Source organism: Fusarium subglutinans, assembly GCF_013396075.1.
Source record: "Fusarium subglutinans strain NRRL 66333 chromosome Unknown NRRL66333_c0000043, whole genome shotgun sequence".
Lineage (NCBI taxonomy): Eukaryota > Fungi > Ascomycota > Sordariomycetes > Hypocreales > Nectriaceae > Fusarium > Fusarium subglutinans.
The window spans coordinates 76,728-93,727 of NW_023502106.1; the positions used below are offsets into that span (position 1 = coordinate 76,728).

At 48.9% G+C, this 17,000-nt stretch overlaps 6 protein-coding genes across 6 annotated transcripts; 3 read left to right on the forward strand and 3 right to left on the reverse strand.

The window, feature by feature from the left end:
- Window positions 1-1,009: 1,009 nt before the first annotated feature.
- FSUBG_4743 (s-layer domain protein) lies at window positions 1,010-3,640 on the forward strand (the record flags this gene model as incomplete). Its single annotated transcript, XM_036682765.1, has 1 exon — window positions 1,010-3,640. The coding sequence occupies one exon, from the start codon at window positions 1,010-1,012 to the stop codon at window positions 3,638-3,640; it is 2,631 nt and encodes an 876-aa protein (XP_036539666.1).
- Window positions 3,641-3,887: 247 nt separating this feature from the next.
- Window positions 3,888-5,511, reverse strand: FSUBG_4744 (transporter SEO1; the record flags this gene model as incomplete). The annotated part of the gene is made up of 4 exons (XM_036682766.1): window positions 3,888-4,017; window positions 4,067-5,090; window positions 5,140-5,304; window positions 5,361-5,511. 4 exons carry the CDS (start codon window positions 5,509-5,511, stop codon window positions 3,888-3,890), a joined length of 1,470 nt encoding a protein of 489 aa, XP_036539667.1.
- Window positions 5,512-6,076: 565 nt separating this feature from the next.
- FSUBG_4745 (B(0 +)-type amino acid transporter 1) lies at window positions 6,077-7,712 on the reverse strand (the record flags this gene model as incomplete). The annotated part of the gene is made up of 3 exons (XM_036682767.1): window positions 6,077-6,808; window positions 6,855-7,366; window positions 7,415-7,712. 3 exons carry the CDS (start codon window positions 7,710-7,712, stop codon window positions 6,077-6,079), a joined length of 1,542 nt encoding a protein of 513 aa, XP_036539668.1.
- A 642-nt stretch (window positions 7,713-8,354) lies between these two features.
- On the forward strand, window positions 8,355-9,647 carry FSUBG_4746 (uncharacterized protein; the record flags this gene model as incomplete). Its single annotated transcript, XM_036682768.1, has 1 exon — window positions 8,355-9,647. The coding sequence occupies one exon, from the start codon at window positions 8,355-8,357 to the stop codon at window positions 9,645-9,647; it is 1,293 nt and encodes a 430-aa protein (XP_036539669.1).
- Window positions 9,648-10,005: 358 nt separating this feature from the next.
- FSUBG_4747 (lactose regulatory) lies at window positions 10,006-12,031 on the reverse strand (the record flags this gene model as incomplete). The annotated part of the gene is made up of 3 exons (XM_036682769.1): window positions 10,006-10,713; window positions 10,776-11,802; window positions 11,868-12,031. 3 exons carry the CDS (start codon window positions 12,029-12,031, stop codon window positions 10,006-10,008), a joined length of 1,899 nt encoding a protein of 632 aa, XP_036539670.1.
- Window positions 12,032-14,204: 2,173 nt separating this feature from the next.
- FSUBG_4748 (lactose permease) lies at window positions 14,205-15,992 on the forward strand (the record flags this gene model as incomplete). The annotated part of the gene is made up of 5 exons (XM_036682770.1): window positions 14,205-14,799; window positions 14,855-15,343; window positions 15,397-15,618; window positions 15,663-15,771; window positions 15,833-15,992. 5 exons carry the CDS (start codon window positions 14,205-14,207, stop codon window positions 15,990-15,992), a joined length of 1,575 nt encoding a protein of 524 aa, XP_036539671.1.
- Window positions 15,993-17,000: the final 1,008 nt, after the last annotated feature.

Sequence of the window (17,000 nt, forward strand, 5' to 3'; positions counted from 1 at the left end):
TTACACTAGTGATGAGAGAATGGCTTAGTATGTTCGGCATAGAACCCATATCTGGATCACCATGAGGGGTAACCAACTCTCAGGAATATGCCAAAAGTTAGATTTCTAGTTGTATTCAGCCAGCCACTACCCGGCCAGTCCGTCTTCATCTGACCGCCTTCCAGCTATTGATTCAAATCAGTCAGCTCAATGCTCACTATTGATGTAAGTCAGCACTCGCCTTACCACTCTCAGTATCGATGTCGTAGCTGGGATGGTTGAGGTTACCCCCATACGGAATCAAAATGCCGAGAAACGGGACTTTCGTCCCAATGCAGCTCGTCACTAGTCTCAGTGCCGTATCGCTGCGAATCAAGGGGCCGCCATTTTCGGCAAGAATACGAAACATGCAGCCCTAAACTCCCTATCGGCACATCTCGTCGCTAGCTGCTGTAGCTAGCGCCACGTAAGGAGCTTGGGCCGCCTATCACCCCTCGATGACATTAATAGTTCCTGCTCAGCCGTTCGAACTAGCCAGCCACGAGTGTCGCTATTGGTTTCAAGCGTCAGCCCTAAGCTCTCGATGAGCCGCACAACCGGCCAAAGAGCGGGGACTTGTGACTATCTGCGGGAAAAGATCCAGTAACATGCCTTGTAATTGATTCGTATGTGGCTGCTTGGAATAATCTTGTATCACACAGATGTCTGCTACTCAACTCGATTCGCGGAAATATGAAGAGTCTAGAACAAATAGCGTCCGCAACGAGGAGAGCTGATGCTCCGCCCTATGACGGAGGGATCGGCCCGGGGTGTTGATATGGCGGGTTCGGATATACCCGCACAAGCCAGTGGCCTCGAATGGATAACAAGAAGGCTGAGTGGGATAGGATGTAAGTCACAGTAACATTCCTAGATCAAGTTAATTATCAGCCATTACCACCGCAATAATCACAGCTTTCAAACATTCCATCACTGCCTTTTCCTTTACCTTTCTCTCTTCTCTCTTTCAACACCGCTTAGCCTTTTCATCATGAGTACCCCCAAGATATCCTTTGCCAACCACCTGGACGTCAGCGTCACGGTCTACGACTCATTCAGTGTCCAAGACAAGACCAACTATTTCGGCACCTTGACCCTCATTGATACTGTGCCTGCCAAGACTACAGCTTCACTGCAACTCAAGCACCCGACCTCAGTGCTGATCGTTAGTGATGCAAAGTCTAACTCTCCCCTGGCACGCATCATCTATTTGCAAGATGTGAGCACCGGCCCATTCGCCGTTGGTGAAGCCGATGTCAAGGCCATGGCTCAAACCATGGCTTTCATCACGTTTATCACCAACAATAAGAACGACCCGCTCACGCAGGCCTTCAATGCTATCTGGAAAGACACATCCAAGCCACAAGTCACGCCCGTGAACAAGTTCTTTGCCCAGCATGAGCAGTACAAGAGCTGTACGTTTGCTACCTACATGATGGGTATTACATACACAGCAGAGCAACCAGAGTCAAAGGGCAAGCCTATGGACCAAGCCTTGTACTCCCTCAGTACTCTTGCGACGCTGCTGGGCGCAACCTGGCCTGAATTCCTTCCGGATATTGTGGTGACCAATTTCACTTGCAATACCAATAATGATACCCTCGCTCTTCAAGCAGGGATAGATCTGAAGAAACTGCCTGCCCAGTCAGATGAGGCACTACAGTTTTTCGGGTCGCTGTTCAATGTCAAGCACCTCCAGGTCTCAGTCATGTTCAATTACGCCGTGGGCCTGAATATATTCGGCACGCGTCTGTCTATCAGCCTTGATGCTATGCACGTACCATTTGGCGGCGCGGGGACCTTGAATATCAACAAACCCACTGCCACCATTGACATCAACCCTCTGTTCAAGTTCGTTGTCTTCACTGTTACCGGTGACATGCCGTTTGACATATTCGATAACAAATTTGAGGCTGACTTGTCTATGACAATCGACAACATCGAGGCTGCCTTTGGTGTAGTCATCAAAGGAGATAAGGGCCCGTTACCAGCGCCACCAACTATGAAGGGCGTGCACTTTGACTCGTTTGGAGTCGGCATCGGAATCATCTTTGAGCCGCCAAGCGCGGCAATTGGCTTATCAGGTCAACTACACATCGGCGACGCCGCCAACAATACCATCGTGCCTCTTGACGACGACTCGTTCGTGGTTGTCTGTCAGTTAATAGAGGAGGTGCCAAACCCTCTTTACATCTCTTTCTACGTACCCCAGATGCACCTCACGGATGTATACACAGTCTTTACAAACGCTCGATGCCCTGTAGATGTACCCGTGTTGTTCTCCGATCTCTCCTTTCAGTGGTCCGAGAACCCGATGGAACCTGTCGTGTTGCCTGACGGGTCCCTTTCCAACATGGGCTACGGCTTCAGCGCGGCAGCTGACATTTTTGGCTTCGACTTCTACGGCGACGTAGAACTCGACCTCACCGACGGGGTGAAGGCTGACATTGAAATGTCGCCCTTGTCACTCGGCAACATCTTTTCGATACAGGGAGATGGCACTGGCGTTACGTTGAAGGTTGATGCCAGCGGAAATCCCATCAAGAACAATCAGATTATCACCAAGGCTGAGCAGAAGCAGGCGATACAAAATGTTACGACGAAACAGATGGTTCCTCCGGGAGGCGCAGTGTTGAAGATCCAGACTCTGGGCGCGCCCTTCCTGCACCTCAACGGTTCTATCAATCTATTTGAGGTCGAGAACTGGCATATTGAGGCCGATGTCACCTCGAGCGGCATCAAGTTCGACGTAGGGTTTGGCGGCATCATTTCTTCGGACATGAGCTGCACACTATCCGATTTTCACAATCTAGACGCCTCATTCCAATACGGTCTCAATGACACTATTTCGCTACCCTCAATCGCCGGCGTAAGCCTTGGTTCTATTCCCTTGGCGACACTAGTCAACGCGCACTTCAAATTGAATACAAGCTCTTCAGATATTGTGCTATCAGTCGGGGGAGGTTTCGATTTCGAAGGTCTGACCCGTAACTTCGGCGACTTCACGGCAGACGTGAACATCTCAAGCGTCAGTGATCTACTCAGCGCCATCCTCAACAACATCGAGAGCAATGCCAGTCAGATCTTCGGCGACCTTTTGAATGACGCTGGCGCGTGGGCCGGTCAGGTCCAGCGGAATGTCATCACAGGCGTCGAGAATGTCGCAAGCGTCTTGCAAAATGCCTTCAACCAATCCGCCGACCAGGCCGCCACTACTATGAGGGATGCAGGCTTTGCAGCTAATACTATAGCAAGTGGTCTACAAACTGCTTATGGTCTGTCGGCAACGGCCGTCGCACAAGCCATGCAGCAGGCCGGGTTTGCCGCTCAAGAGGTGGCTTCAGCCCTGCAGAGTGTGTTTGGCAATGATGCTGCTGCTATAGCTTCGGCGCTGCAGACGGCATATAACTTGGGTGCTGACCAGATCCAGGGCTTGCTCGGTGACATTGGTTTCAGCGCTGATCAGATTGGCCAGGCTTTCCAATCACTCGGGGGAGATTTTGCCGACCTCGGTAACAAGATTCTGCACGGCCTTGATCCTTCTAACTGGCCTAACCCTTTCGGTGGCGGTGGCATCTTCGGAGGCGGCGGTGGCGGCATTTTCGGCGGTGGATTTCCCTAGGAGTGGTTTACAAAGTTAGTTGATTTGAATCACTGATTAAAATATGACAGAGTAGTATTGCTATTGCGGTCTACTTGAGGCCTGTTTTGCCTGAATAGCTTTAGTAGCAGCAAATTGAGTGCATTTGGAAGAGATCTCATTTTGAACAGCTTTTCATTTTATGACCTATACCCAATTTCTCCAGTATATCTTGTCAACCTTTCACGCCTAATGTTGCCTTCTAGATACCTAATGGCCTTGAAAGTCTTTAAATAGCCACCGTGGAAGGTTGTATATGCTTGCCCGCATCTTTGTCAATGCCTAGTCCATAAGGAGCCTGAATCTCACCATCCTCACTCTCGTCACTGAGACTACCCCTTCGGGCGCGTACCTTTTCCCTATCCCATTGTTAGTTTATGTCCGTGAACGCATTTCATCAAAACTCACCCGTGACTACCATAAACAATACGAATGACCTGAGTCATGGCGACGAGAAGCACAACCATGGTGGCTGAGTAGACGTAGCCTTTCGGGAAGCGAGGTGCTTCGACAGTAGGATACACAAGAAGCGGTATCCAGGCTTGAGTCGACGTGGCTATAGCCGTCATCAGAATAAGAGTCAACGCTCGTTCCTCATTGTTATGTCGAAGAATGGTATTTGCCCAGCCGTAAAGCACCGATGAAACCGCAACGGCGGAGTACCCAACACTGTAAGCGTACCACTTTGCTGCTTCGGGGACATTCCAGACTGCTAAAATGACAAGGCCAGTGAAATTGATTACGGAAGCCAATGTGATAGCCGCAGGTCTTCCGATCCATAGATCAGCGCTGAAGTTAATAAACAGGACGAAGAAAATGCCCAAAGCAGGGCTGATTGATCCTAGTTGGTTCACTTTGGTCGTGTTGTACCGATCCAAGCTCTTGATCCAAAGCAGGAAAGCAGCTGTGTTGGCGCTGGTGTTGAAGAACAGAATATCCCAAAACACAAGGATGTAGAACTGCCAACTGGTGAAGATGCGACGTAGCAAAGTCCACGAAAAGGGTGTACTTCGAACTTTAGCCCCGTTACGTTCCAAGCGCTCTTTTGCGAGGGCGATTTCAGACTTCTTCATGACCAATCGGTTGGGCCTAGCCGGTGTCCCAGGCCAGAGGAAATAGCCCACAAAAGCTAGAGGAAGTGTGATAATTGCGTTGATGATGAAGTTCCATCGCCAGCCAGCGAGACCGTTGTGGCCGTCGAGATACTGAGTCGCAGCACCTTGGAGAAGACCAGCAGTCATGGTTCCAAGAGTCAGGCCGATATAGAACAAACCGCCTCTTCTCCCAATCTCATCTGATCTGTACCAGCTGCCGAGTACAAAGTGGACGCCAGGAAAGTATGATGCCTCGAAAATGGAGACCATGAAACGATAGGCCATTATCTCTGCATAGCTCGTGGCTCGATACTGAAGGAGGGTAAAGATACCCCATCCTGGTATTAAGTCAGTGGAGAGTTGAACACGCTGTAGTGGATAACATACCGAGGTCAAGACTGGGTACTAGGATATGCATCGGAACACGAGGGAAGAGGTAAATGAACGGCAAAAGACCGACGACGTTTCCGACGACAAATATTGTTTGGAACTGGACTAGCTCATTGCCGTGAAAACCGAGATCTTCTGCCATGCCAGAGACATAGGCATTATCTGCAGGGATTTAGTCTAAGTAAGTCCACTGACAGTAGTTACAAGGTCGAACGCACTGATATTGGTCTGGTCGACATATTTGACCCAATAGAGAACAAATGCATAAGGGACCAGTAGAAGGTCAAGCTTCAAGATGAGCTTCTTTTCTTCAGGCGTGTCGGTTGGTGAGTACCAATGGTACCATTTCCTTGCAGGTGGTTGAGACATGTTAAGCCAGTATCAGCATACTCATCATAATTAGATGCTGGGGTGGTGTTGAATTTATGCTGGTTCCTTGTATGCCATGCATGACAAGATTTCTACCAAGAAGCTGGGTCGCATCCCGGTCAAGTCGTCAAATATCCAACAAGCACATCAACGTTAAGTCCGTGGGGTAGCTCACCTATCTTCCTGACAAGTGATGATAGGTTACATGCTTCCGATGGAGTTTTGCCTTGACATCCAATACTATGGCTGGATCTAATCAGTTTTGTGGTTTAGTAGATACTAGTTGTGATGATGCCATCTCCACGAGCATTGCGTGCGGCGAGGACTACCCTACTCGGCATTAACAACCGCACAATCTCCGTTAGCGGAGGCGATCTGATGTAACGTTGTGTAATCATTGGATTGTTATTCGTATGGAGAATGAGCCATCATTTGGTGAACATCGCCCATCAATTCTAAGTCTATCTCCCATGGCGCCATTGTCCATTCTGTCACACATCGCATATGCAGACCCGTCTTTCTCCAAAAGAGTATGACACATTCCTCGATCTACCTATAATCAGTTCTAACGCCTGGCCAAGTACTGTCGCACCTTATAAAAGGCAATACCGACAGCCCAGATGACAAGGATGACAACGGCCTGGACAGGCGCAAAGATGGCGCCTCGGACAACCACAAATCCACTGACCAACACAAACACTACTGGGTTGATTGAAAAGGTCTTGTAAGGACGCTCTAGATCAAGTTCGCGATATCGTAGGATAATAGCGCCTAGAACGGTGAGGAAGAAGAAAGAGTACTCTCCTAGTCCGTTCAGGGTCAAAAGAGCTCTAAAGCTTCCAAAGAGAATATAAAATGATGCAAGGATAACTGAAAGTATGACGGCATTGATAGGCGCGTCTCCAGCTTCTTTAGTAGACTCATCTTCAGATTCCACAGTTTCTTGGGCATTAGGCTTCACGCCGATTCGGCCAACGATGGTGAAAAGACTGGGAATCCACGCCTTTCTTGCGGCAGCCACGCACATACGGCTTGCGACGAATGAGTTGCCAAGTAGAGAACCTGCAACGACCAGACAGATGAGGACAGCCGTGACGATACCAAAGCCTCGGCCTAGAAGACGGGTGAGAGCAGTGACAGCAACGCTATCAGTAGTGCTAACGACGTCCCATGGGAGTAGAACGTAGTATCCAGCGTTGGCGGCAAGGAAGCAGATGATCGCTGTTGGAATTGAGGTGTTGATAGCCAGAGGGAGTTGCTTTGCAGGTTGTGAAAGCTCAGCGGAAACATAGATAGCCTGGCACGTCAGCGGAAGACTGTGTGGTGAACAATGAGGAACTCACCTTGTCCCAACCAGAGTAAGCCCAAAGAGCCGCATAAAGCGCAGCAGAGTAATGTCCGAAGATCTCCCACTGACTTAACTTGCTCCAATCTGTATCTGGTCCATTCGGATTATACGTATCTCTGTACTCGAACCAATTCTTCTTGAACCAATCACCGCCCCCAACTTCCTTATCAGGATGCGTAGCATGGACACCAACAACAGCTAGCGCAGCCATGACGACAACAAGAATACTCACAAACTTGAGAACCACGAAGAAGCCGTTGAGGCGAGTACTTGCTTTCGTGCTGATAGAGTTTGCGACACTCATGATGATGAGGACCAGGATTGAGAGAAGCTTATGCGATATGCGGTGGTCCTCGTTTATCACGCCTGCGGCTGAGTAGGCACTTTCGACAAAGACGATGGAGAGGATCGCTAGCGTTGCTGGCATGACGGTGACGATCCACGTCCACGCTGCAAGGAAGCCCCAGACATCACCATATATATGCTGAAGATATGGCTGAACGCCGCCTGTAACCGTTAGACAATCTCCAAGAAAACAACTAGAATAAATCTTACCCTCGCCAGGGATAGCTGTGCCAAGCTCGGCAAACGTCGTGGCACCCGTCCAAGCCAAAACACCGCCAATCAACCAAATAACCAACGCCAATCCGGGCGACGGAACATTCGTGTCGATCGAGCCTGGAGAAGTAAAAACTCCACTTCCGATGACGATGCTGACGACTATACCGAACGCTTCGACGGCGCCGAGGTTACGCGTAAAAGTACCCCGCGACGCGGCTGCATCGTGATCTGCTTGCCGATGCTCAGCCAGAAGAGGCTGCTGACTCGCGTCTTCAGCGCGTTCTGAAGACATGATCAGCCGTAGTTTTGTAAGAGGTTGTATTCGGGATGTTGAAACAAGGATGAGTCGATGGGTAGTGAGATGGAGTCATGACCAGATGACCCATGGGTCATTGCGTGATGCGACGGGTAATTATCGGCTATGACGTGATGATAGTGTCTTGTCACCAGATCAACAATCTAGCCCAAACAAACCGGAAAACGGAAATCTATTTTAAGCTTAATTCATATTGTTACTTTCATTGTATGAAGCGTTCGAGATACAGCTCGAAATGATGGCAGTTGGGTTCTAGAAGCTTGACAGAAGCCTCGGTCTGAAATAGCCCGTGATGAAACATCATCAATGCCACTTGGCAATCAAACAGCCCCAATTTCTCTTGGCAATTCGATGATCCTGAACAGATTCTCTCGTTTCGACAATTAAACATAGTAAATCCCCTGTTCTGAAACTCCATATTGAAACCACCATAAGCCAAAACATCAAAAGTCCACCAATACCGGCACTTCGCCTCGCACGTCCCAGTTAAGCTTGAACCAAGCATAAAAACAAGATGATCGCCTGTGTTTTTATTTTCCAGCTCATTCAGTCGTCCTTGTTCCTTTCGTTCGTTTCTCTATCTCTTAAAAATCACTTTCGTTTTCTTCACTCGTCACAATGGGTCTCTTCAAGTCTGCGACTGTGATCCTTCTCGTAGTTGGCGCCCACGCTCTCCCCCAGGCCGTGACCCAAACAGCTGATGCCCCGGCGGCAGCAGAGACGTACACTGCGAATCCCAACATCGGCCCTGGTGGCTCCAACTTCAAGGACTCAGCGCACTTTCGCATCTACGCCGGTACCGCCAATGCAACCGCCCAATCGCTCGAGATGCTCGAGGCAGCATACGAGTGCTTCGTTGGAACACTGAAGTGGCGATCACCTGGTCTTTCATTCAACGACGATACTGATTCTGGACCCAAGTATAAAACTAACGTTTACACTGTTGGCGACCTGGGCAGTGCGGCGGGCGTGATGCATAGTGATCAGGCAACGGGCATGGCGTATCTCGAGGTCGTTGATCAGTACCTTGCTGTTCCGGGTGTCACTGTCCATGAGTACGGTCACGGATTGCATTATCATCAAAAGGCTTGGGTTAACCAGGGTCGAACTGGCGCTTGGTGGGAGACTCTTGCGAACTGGGTCGCTGATACATACAAGACCTCTGACATCTGCGCACCCGCGCGAAAGAACCATAATCAGGAGACTTCACCCACCGAAATCGAGCTCAAGAAGGTTCTTGGTGATTCTCACCAGGTTATTGTCGATGGATCCGTTGATACTGGTAATTACTACCAAGCTTGGCCTTTCCTGGCTTACTTGACCTACAACCCTGATGACTTTGCTGGTCTGGGTCAAGATACCATTCGGCAGCTACAATTGCAGTACGAGAAGGATAGCAACGAGACGCCTCTTCACACTCTCGCTCGCGTTTCGCAGAACGCTACTGTTGGTGATATCGTCGGTCGCTACTGGGCTCGCATGGCCTACGTTGATATCGGCCATCCTACCGCCCAAGAGGTTTTCTTCCAGCAACGCGCTGATATCCCCTTCGCCGACATCGAAGCCGCCGGTACTGGATCTTATAAACCCAAAGCTGATCGCCAACCTCGCTACATGGGCGCCAACATTATTCCTCTCGACGTCACTGGTACTTCACTCGAGGTCAAGGTTTCTGCTGATGCTGAGTTCGTGGCTACTGTTGCTATCTACCGCAAGGACGGTGAATCTTCTTACGATACGCTCACGGGTGGTGCTGGTACTGTTCCTGTTCAGGCTGGTGACGATGTCAGTGTTGTTGTTGCTAATGCTCCTGCTAAGCCTATCTTGTACGATGGCTTTAATTTGAGTGCTGAGGTTTCAAAGGGTCTTGATTATACTATTAGCATTTCTGGTGCTACTGTCAAGGCGTAAGCTCTTGAAAGGTGTTTTGTTCATGTATATAGAGTTCAAACTGTAGAGCAGTAAATACTTAATAGCAGTACAAGGCCTAGTGTCCGTAATGTACTATTCTTTCAATCCAATTCCTCTTCCGTAGATACGTTTACAAAGCTACCTATGCAACGCTCGGAAATATACCACGAAGAATCACAAGAGACTTAGAACTGCACCAGGGCTTTGGCTATCGGTGGTTCACCAAAGATCGTTTGCTCTGTTCGCGCCAACTGACGGGTTATGAGTAAAGATTCTGCATATTAGAGGGTCTTCAAAATCGGTTTACTACACACCCTCTTCTGCAAGCTAATACCAGAAGTGTCCGAGTCATCTCAGCCTAAAGGTATCCTAGCCAATCCGTGTCTTCCCAAATGGTATCCGTACCGAGATAGTCAAATATAGAGAAATCAAAACCGTCAGATATTGAAGAGGCATCGTTTGTCTCAAAACCCTTGGTGTTATCCAACAGACCTTGAAGGAGCTTGCGACTGCGAGTGCAACCAGCGTCGATAGGCTCCATCTGAGCAAATAATTCGATCGCCTGACAAACGTATGCGTAGCAATCTAATTTATCCGCCGCTTCTTTGTCGGAGATTAACCCTAGAACGAGGACTAATGACACTTGAAAGAGGTTCCAAGCGCTGTTCCAGCAAAGAAACTGGTTCGAGGCCCAATCTAGGACCATTAGATCAACTCCCTCCTTTGCAACCTGTATACATTTTCGTGTATGGGTCGCTTCGCGGGTATTCTCTTGTCCCCATGGTCTGTGACGCAGCGCTGTGATCAATAAGCCTGGACGGTAGAGTGTGAGTCGAGTCGTGATCCATCGCCACCAAAGAATGGCGCGCGCAGTATTGACGCTTGGCGGACATTGCTCACGATGAGCTAGGAACATGTGTAACGAGTCTTTCCAGGCAATCAGTTCGCGATCGAATTCGTCAACCTCATCGGGGCTGATTAGAGGCAACCGGGCGAGTCGCTGTTGTACACGCGTGGCAATTCGACAGAACCTTTCACTGGCGGCGAGGGATATAGTTCCGTAATCCTAGGATGCGACAATGCGTTTTTAGCAAAGGCATCCAGATGGCAGCGGTCAGTGTGGCTTACCAGATCTTGGAGGACTGACATGGGCGAAGTCAACGTTATAGCTGGGTCCCAATATCCATGACTAGGACGCCCCAACGTGGACGAAGCCCACGTATCTAGACACAAAATAGACCACCAAGTACGTATTCGTGTGGCAGTTGATCCATTAGCGGGATGGAAAGCTGTATTCGTCGAGGCCTGAGAAGCCTGTACTCTATGCAAGCCCATTGCGACGGCCATCTGCAGGGTTGCCCCCATGACAGCAACCGCCATGTTGGGCTTGTTGAGGAAGTGAAGAACCATGCCACTATACAGAGCCAGTGCCTGAACCATGTAGAGGTGACCGGAACCAAAAGAGTTGATGTTTAGATGAGGCAAAGCTCGCTTGTAAAATGGGTTGTGCGCGCTAAAGTGGATTGAGTCTGATGCCATTGAGCCCATAGCCAGCACCATGTTCACCAGAGCGAGCCATGGGCCCGCTTCATCTTCTTCAGCATTAGATTGAAGATATCGCTGACGAAAGTCGGCTTCATCCACCATTGGGATGACAGGGTGCACGTGGCTGAAGTATGCATTTATAAGCGGTATCTCGTCTACCTGCAGGCAGGCTATGTCTCCTGGACTAGCAGCCAGGGTTGATGGACTCCGCCAAGCTTCAGAGCCCTTGGGTACTCGTTGCTGGACATGAGGAGAGAGATGGGCGATGACTTTGAGAATTGTAGGGACCGAGGATATACCCAGGTATGAGGCATTGAGCGATTGCCGTGAGAAGGCTAGTCCGTTGACGTCGTCTGCCACGCGCGACGTCTCGCTTTCGGTCTCGGATACTTCATCCCAAGTGAAATTCTGTTCAACCGGTGGTTCCAGAACATGCAGATGGTCTTGCGGCTCAATATCAGTAGCAGGTGGAGGTGCCTTGGAAGCTTGCAGTCGTATCAGCAACTGCTGACGGGTCATGCAGGAAAGTTCATCAAGTGAGCTGGAGGGGAACAACGATTCGATGACCTTCCGGGCCTTGGCGTAATTATCGGTAAGCTCGGCGTGAGATCTGTTAGTTGGAGCGTCAGAGCGGGCCCACTTTGTTCAGAAAGCACGCGTTTACTTTATAGATACATTGTGCCTCTTCTTCCTTGCAGGATAATGGCAGAGATGTGGAACGAGGTAATATACACATTGCCGGCAGGGAAAGGTCTGGCCTTCGCATTTGACACGACGACGTCTGCATTCGGCACAGGAGGAATTGGCCCGGGGCTGTCGGCCGGGTGTCTCGGAGACATAAGGTAGGTCCATAGTCACGCAAACCGACTCCGAATTTGATGAGAAGAGTTCAGGTGGTGATAAGAGACATCAGCGGTGAAGAAGAAGCCTTTTGTCAGCGATTTAGAGGCTTGGGGTTAAAGCTGGCTAGGTACAGAGTGAGCATCGCGCACAACAAGCTTAGGCAACAGTTTAACTTGGGACTTAGTGGCGCACCCACAGTAGCAATGAGGCGTTTTGCTCTACACGGGCCTGTTTCAGAATTTGGGACAACAAGGTTATTCGGATCCGAATCTCACGGATCGTCTTGAGTAGCTTGTGATGGCACTCAACGAGCATAGTACAGAAAAAATCACAGATCCTTCTAAACAAAGGTTAATAGCGAAGGAGGCTCCAAACACATGGCGTGATACAAAAACCTCGGCAGTGTCTCGCCTTGCATAAGCAAGCTATACCAGAGATGGAAAGTCACTGCAGCTGCCAATTGGTGACACTAGCAAGGAAATACAAATTCCCGCTCTAGCTCACGGCATGTCCGAAGCTATCTTATTATAGAGCCTCATTTCCCGACTATTTCTTTAGTAAAAGCTTGTCTAAGGAACTTGCTTGATCCGTGCCGGCAATTTGAGAAATGCCGGCGTTATTATAATTTCATTGCTAGTAATTATAAGTTTGAGCTAAGCGCAATATCCATCTGATTCCAGATGATGATAAAAAATTATACACTAGGATCCAGCAAAATACAGCGTAGAAAACATGGCTACCATTTATGCATAAGTACAAGGATTATCGGTCGTCGTCTTTCTCTAACATAAGGTGGCTCTCTCTGAAGCCTGTCTTTGTCTCCAAAGTGATAAGAGCCGTGTCACTCTTCCCGGCGCAGCACTGCACTACAACAGGGTAGAGACTCTGCTCAATGTAACCAGCGGGACGCCACAGACTTAGGTTTTTTTGGTCCCAGCCATGATTGGCACCCTGGATTGGACTGGGGACAATGGCCAAGGGTGAACCCTGATGTATTCTTTACTCCCTGAGAGACGCGAGAGATATGATGATTCAATCCTCTAGATTCTCGATGTTGGCTGCTATCTTCCCCGTTGTAGTACTCAGGTCATCAGAGGTACTCAACGCGACCATTGCTCATGTGCGTAGGCTCAGGCAGCCCATCTCCCCATGAAATACAGTGAATTCTGGTCTTGATGCTCCTCTTGGATTTCCCTGCTGTGCAATATCGTGCTGTAGAACTCGAACGGAAGAATTTTGGAATCGCGTGGCTTGAGTAGCGCGGCTATGTCTACTCGATGGCTGAGAAACGTGTTGTTGATCTCACGATGGTTATGTTGTTTAATTGCAAGTGAACGAAAATGTCGGGATCGTCGAACAAGAAGTTGGCCTTGCCACCGTTGAGATTGTGCGGCCGTGGAAACTGGTCTCGTAGGTCCAAGAGTGCTCACCGATCGACGCGTTCGACATCAAGCTCGTTTGTGCAGGCGACCGGGTCTTTTATCGTAGAAACCACTTGTCAACATTTGGTGATTGGGAAACATACCTTTCAGATTGTATCACTTAAGAATCTTTATCTGTCCAGGTCGAAGATTCTCGGGACGTTCTCCAAGGGTAGCCAGGCGGCATGGTCGCCATCCCAACGTTTCAGTTGTCGGTCGGTCGGTCGCCAGATCGACGGTATGTGTTGCAGCAGCCATGGTAGATAATGAGCAGATAGGACAGTTAAAACCAACCAGTGTGCATAAACCAAGCGTGATATGTCTTGGGTGACATTGGGGTCTTAAAAGATCCCCTCCAATACAACCTTGTTTTCTTCTAATGATCACCGGATAAAAGCCCTATCGCGGACAACCTGCGTCAACATGGCACGTTACATTTGCTTCTCGCACATCAGCGACAACCATATCAGTCCACCACCAACAAGCCAAGCAAAACAATGCAACCCTCTACCACGTATATTCCGACTCTTTAGGGTCATGGGCTAATGCGGCAGTTCGGAAATCTGTAACCCCGTCCTAGTGCGTCTCCACACCGTCGTGAGATCACTACCGCTTCGAGTCTTCCCCGCATGCCGGTCCTCTTATGCTATAAGAAGTAGATACGATTGCTATGTATATCTTCCCCAGATCGACCTGTAGCATCCACACTCTTAACTTTAACATTCAATCCACTAAGTAAACTTTTACCATGTCTAAAGAGCTTGATCAGTCTCAAAGTGAGCATGTTCATGATGCCACCAACGAAAAGAAGGAAGCTGTGCAGACCCCAGACGCCATCGCGACCGCGCTTAGCAATGTTGGAGCTCCGTCACCATGGGGCAAAGGCCATCTCAAGCTGTACATGGCTTGTGCACTCATCTACCTGTGCTCAACCATGAATGGATACGACGGCTCACTCATGGGTTCGATTAATGTTCTCTCAGAGTATCAGGAATACTACGGGCTGGGTGATACTGGGTCTACCTCGACAGGCCTGGTATTTTCCATATTCCAGATCGGACAGATGGCGGGCGCCTTGTTCACCTGGATATGCGACTGGAAGGGCCGTAGGCTGACTCTCGCAGTCAGTTCGTTCCTCATCTGTGTATCTGCTATCTTCACTGCAGTAGCGCCGACTCTTTCTTCATTCATCGCCGCGAGATTCCTCCTCAGCTTCTTCTCGACCATCAACACTGTGGCTGCGCCCATGCTCCTCGTCGAGATCGCTCCTCCTCTGCAACGAGCTACAGTGGCAGGAACATATAACACTCTGTACTACATGGGAAGTATCATTGCAACATTCAGTATAAATGCCCAGTCTTTAACTACCGTTGGTCAATCTCGCTTACTAGGTACTAGCATTGTACGGTGCCAACATCCATTTGAGCGGCAACATCAAGTGGCGTCTTCCCCTCTGGCTGCAGATGCTCTGTCCCGGACTCGTCTGCCTAGGTAGCTGGATATTGCCCGAGAGTCCGAGATGGCAGGTTGCTCAGGGAAAAATTGAAGAAGCTCGCGATTTTATCATCAAGCATCACGCAAATGGCGACGCCGAGCACCCCATTGTCACAATTGAAATGCAGGAGATTGAGGATTCGCTCGTTGAAATTCGAGGTCGTTCCCAGTGGGCTTGTTTCGACCTGCGAAGTCTTTACAAGTCTCGCGCTCGGCGGTATCGAATCATGCTAGTCATCGCCATGTCATGGTTTGGTCAATTCTCCGGCAACAACGTTTCGAGCTACTATCTCCCATTGATGGTCGAGAATGTCGGAATAACCTCTACTAACATGGTTCTTTTGTTGAATGCATTCTATGCACTATCTGGATGGGTGGCTGCTACAATTGGAGGTATGTAACATTCCAAAAGTCGTAAACTCTTTTAGCTTACGTTGATGGACAAGCTCGTCTCCATGATATTGTTGGAAGACGCAAGATGCTGATGAGCTCGTGTCTGGGCATGTCTATTGCGCTCGCCATTGTCGCCGCCACTGCAGCCGAGTATGAGCGCTCTGGCAGCAAGCCTTCGAGTTCAGCAAGTATTGCGTTTATCTTTATCTTTGGGGTTGTCTTTGCGGTCGGATTCACTCCAATGCAGCCTATCTATCCAGCAGAGGTTTTAGCTAGTAAGTTCTCTCTGCCTGGCTGGATTCATTACTGACACGGACAGATGACATGCGAGCCAACGGCATGATGGTATTTATGATAACATCTGGCTGCGCAGGGTTCGTCAACACTTTTGCAGCTCCGGTCGCCATGAAGAATATTCGGTACTGGTTGTAAGTCCATCTTCGAAGTCGTACTATACTCTATGTCTCTAACCAATACTTTGTGATGCAGCTACGTGTTCTTTGTATTTTGGGATCTCTTTGAGTTTACCATTATCTATTTTTTCTTCGTAGAGACCAAGGGCCGGACCTTGGAGGAACTGACTGCTGTTTTTGCGGCCAAGAATCCACGCAAAGCGAGTACCAAGCGGATTTCAGAGCCTGAGTGTTAAATTGCCCACAAGGATTGGCTATCTGAGAGATTGAATTGTCAAACTAGCAGCTATAGTAACAAAGTATCAAAGATGCCAGCTATTGACTTCAACTACATTCGAAGACTACTATATCAGTAAATGATAGTTGGCGATGAGGCTTCTATTGGCAGAAAGCGAGTCACATATTCAGCATAATTTAGTGAAGCCGTGTCTACTACCAAAGAGCTTAATGCTCTGTTGTTCACAGTGAATCTTGTGGTTTATACATAGATGCAGATATCTTAGATTATCATTGTACAGTTCTGGTTATAAAAGACAGCGAGCTATGCTTGATCCTTTACCATATTAAGAAGCAGATGCTAGGTGAATGTTAATAATTGAAGTGATCTTAAACTATATCTGAGATTATTAAGGATCAACATGCATAGGAGATCAAAGCTAATATGGGTTGTTCTGCAGCTATATTGCTATAGAACAAGCTAGTGGCCTACGAGCACTAACACGGACTTTTATATTCGCGTCCAAGCTGCTTCCAAGAGCCGCTAGATCCTTGTCCCGGTAGCCCAGATTTGAACTCCGACAGTCTGATACACGCTAGAATGCTATTTTATAATTCCGCGCCAGGTCATGTCAAAGCCAAGACTGCATATCATTGTCCTCAACAGCCTGGGTATTGCGAAAAGGGGTCAAAACGCGGGGTACACATCGGCAATCTGGGGTCACGATGTCAAGTTGATCAACTTAGTAACGGATGAAACAAGGTTCCCCAGCTTCCGATGCTTGTTTTGGTTCTAATATCATGATTCCTTGCAGTAGTCGAGCTTAGTCTTCCCGGCTCGGTATCTACGGATATCACCTAAAGCGGAAGCTCGTCGCAGGTAGATCGCCGCTAGGACCAAGCTTACAGTGTTTCCATGAACCCTGGGCCAATGCAACCCTCAGGAACTGATAGCGGCCATAGTTGAGTATATGTATATAAGATGAGATTACGGCTCCTCAAGACTTCAATATCGGTACCTTCAGAAG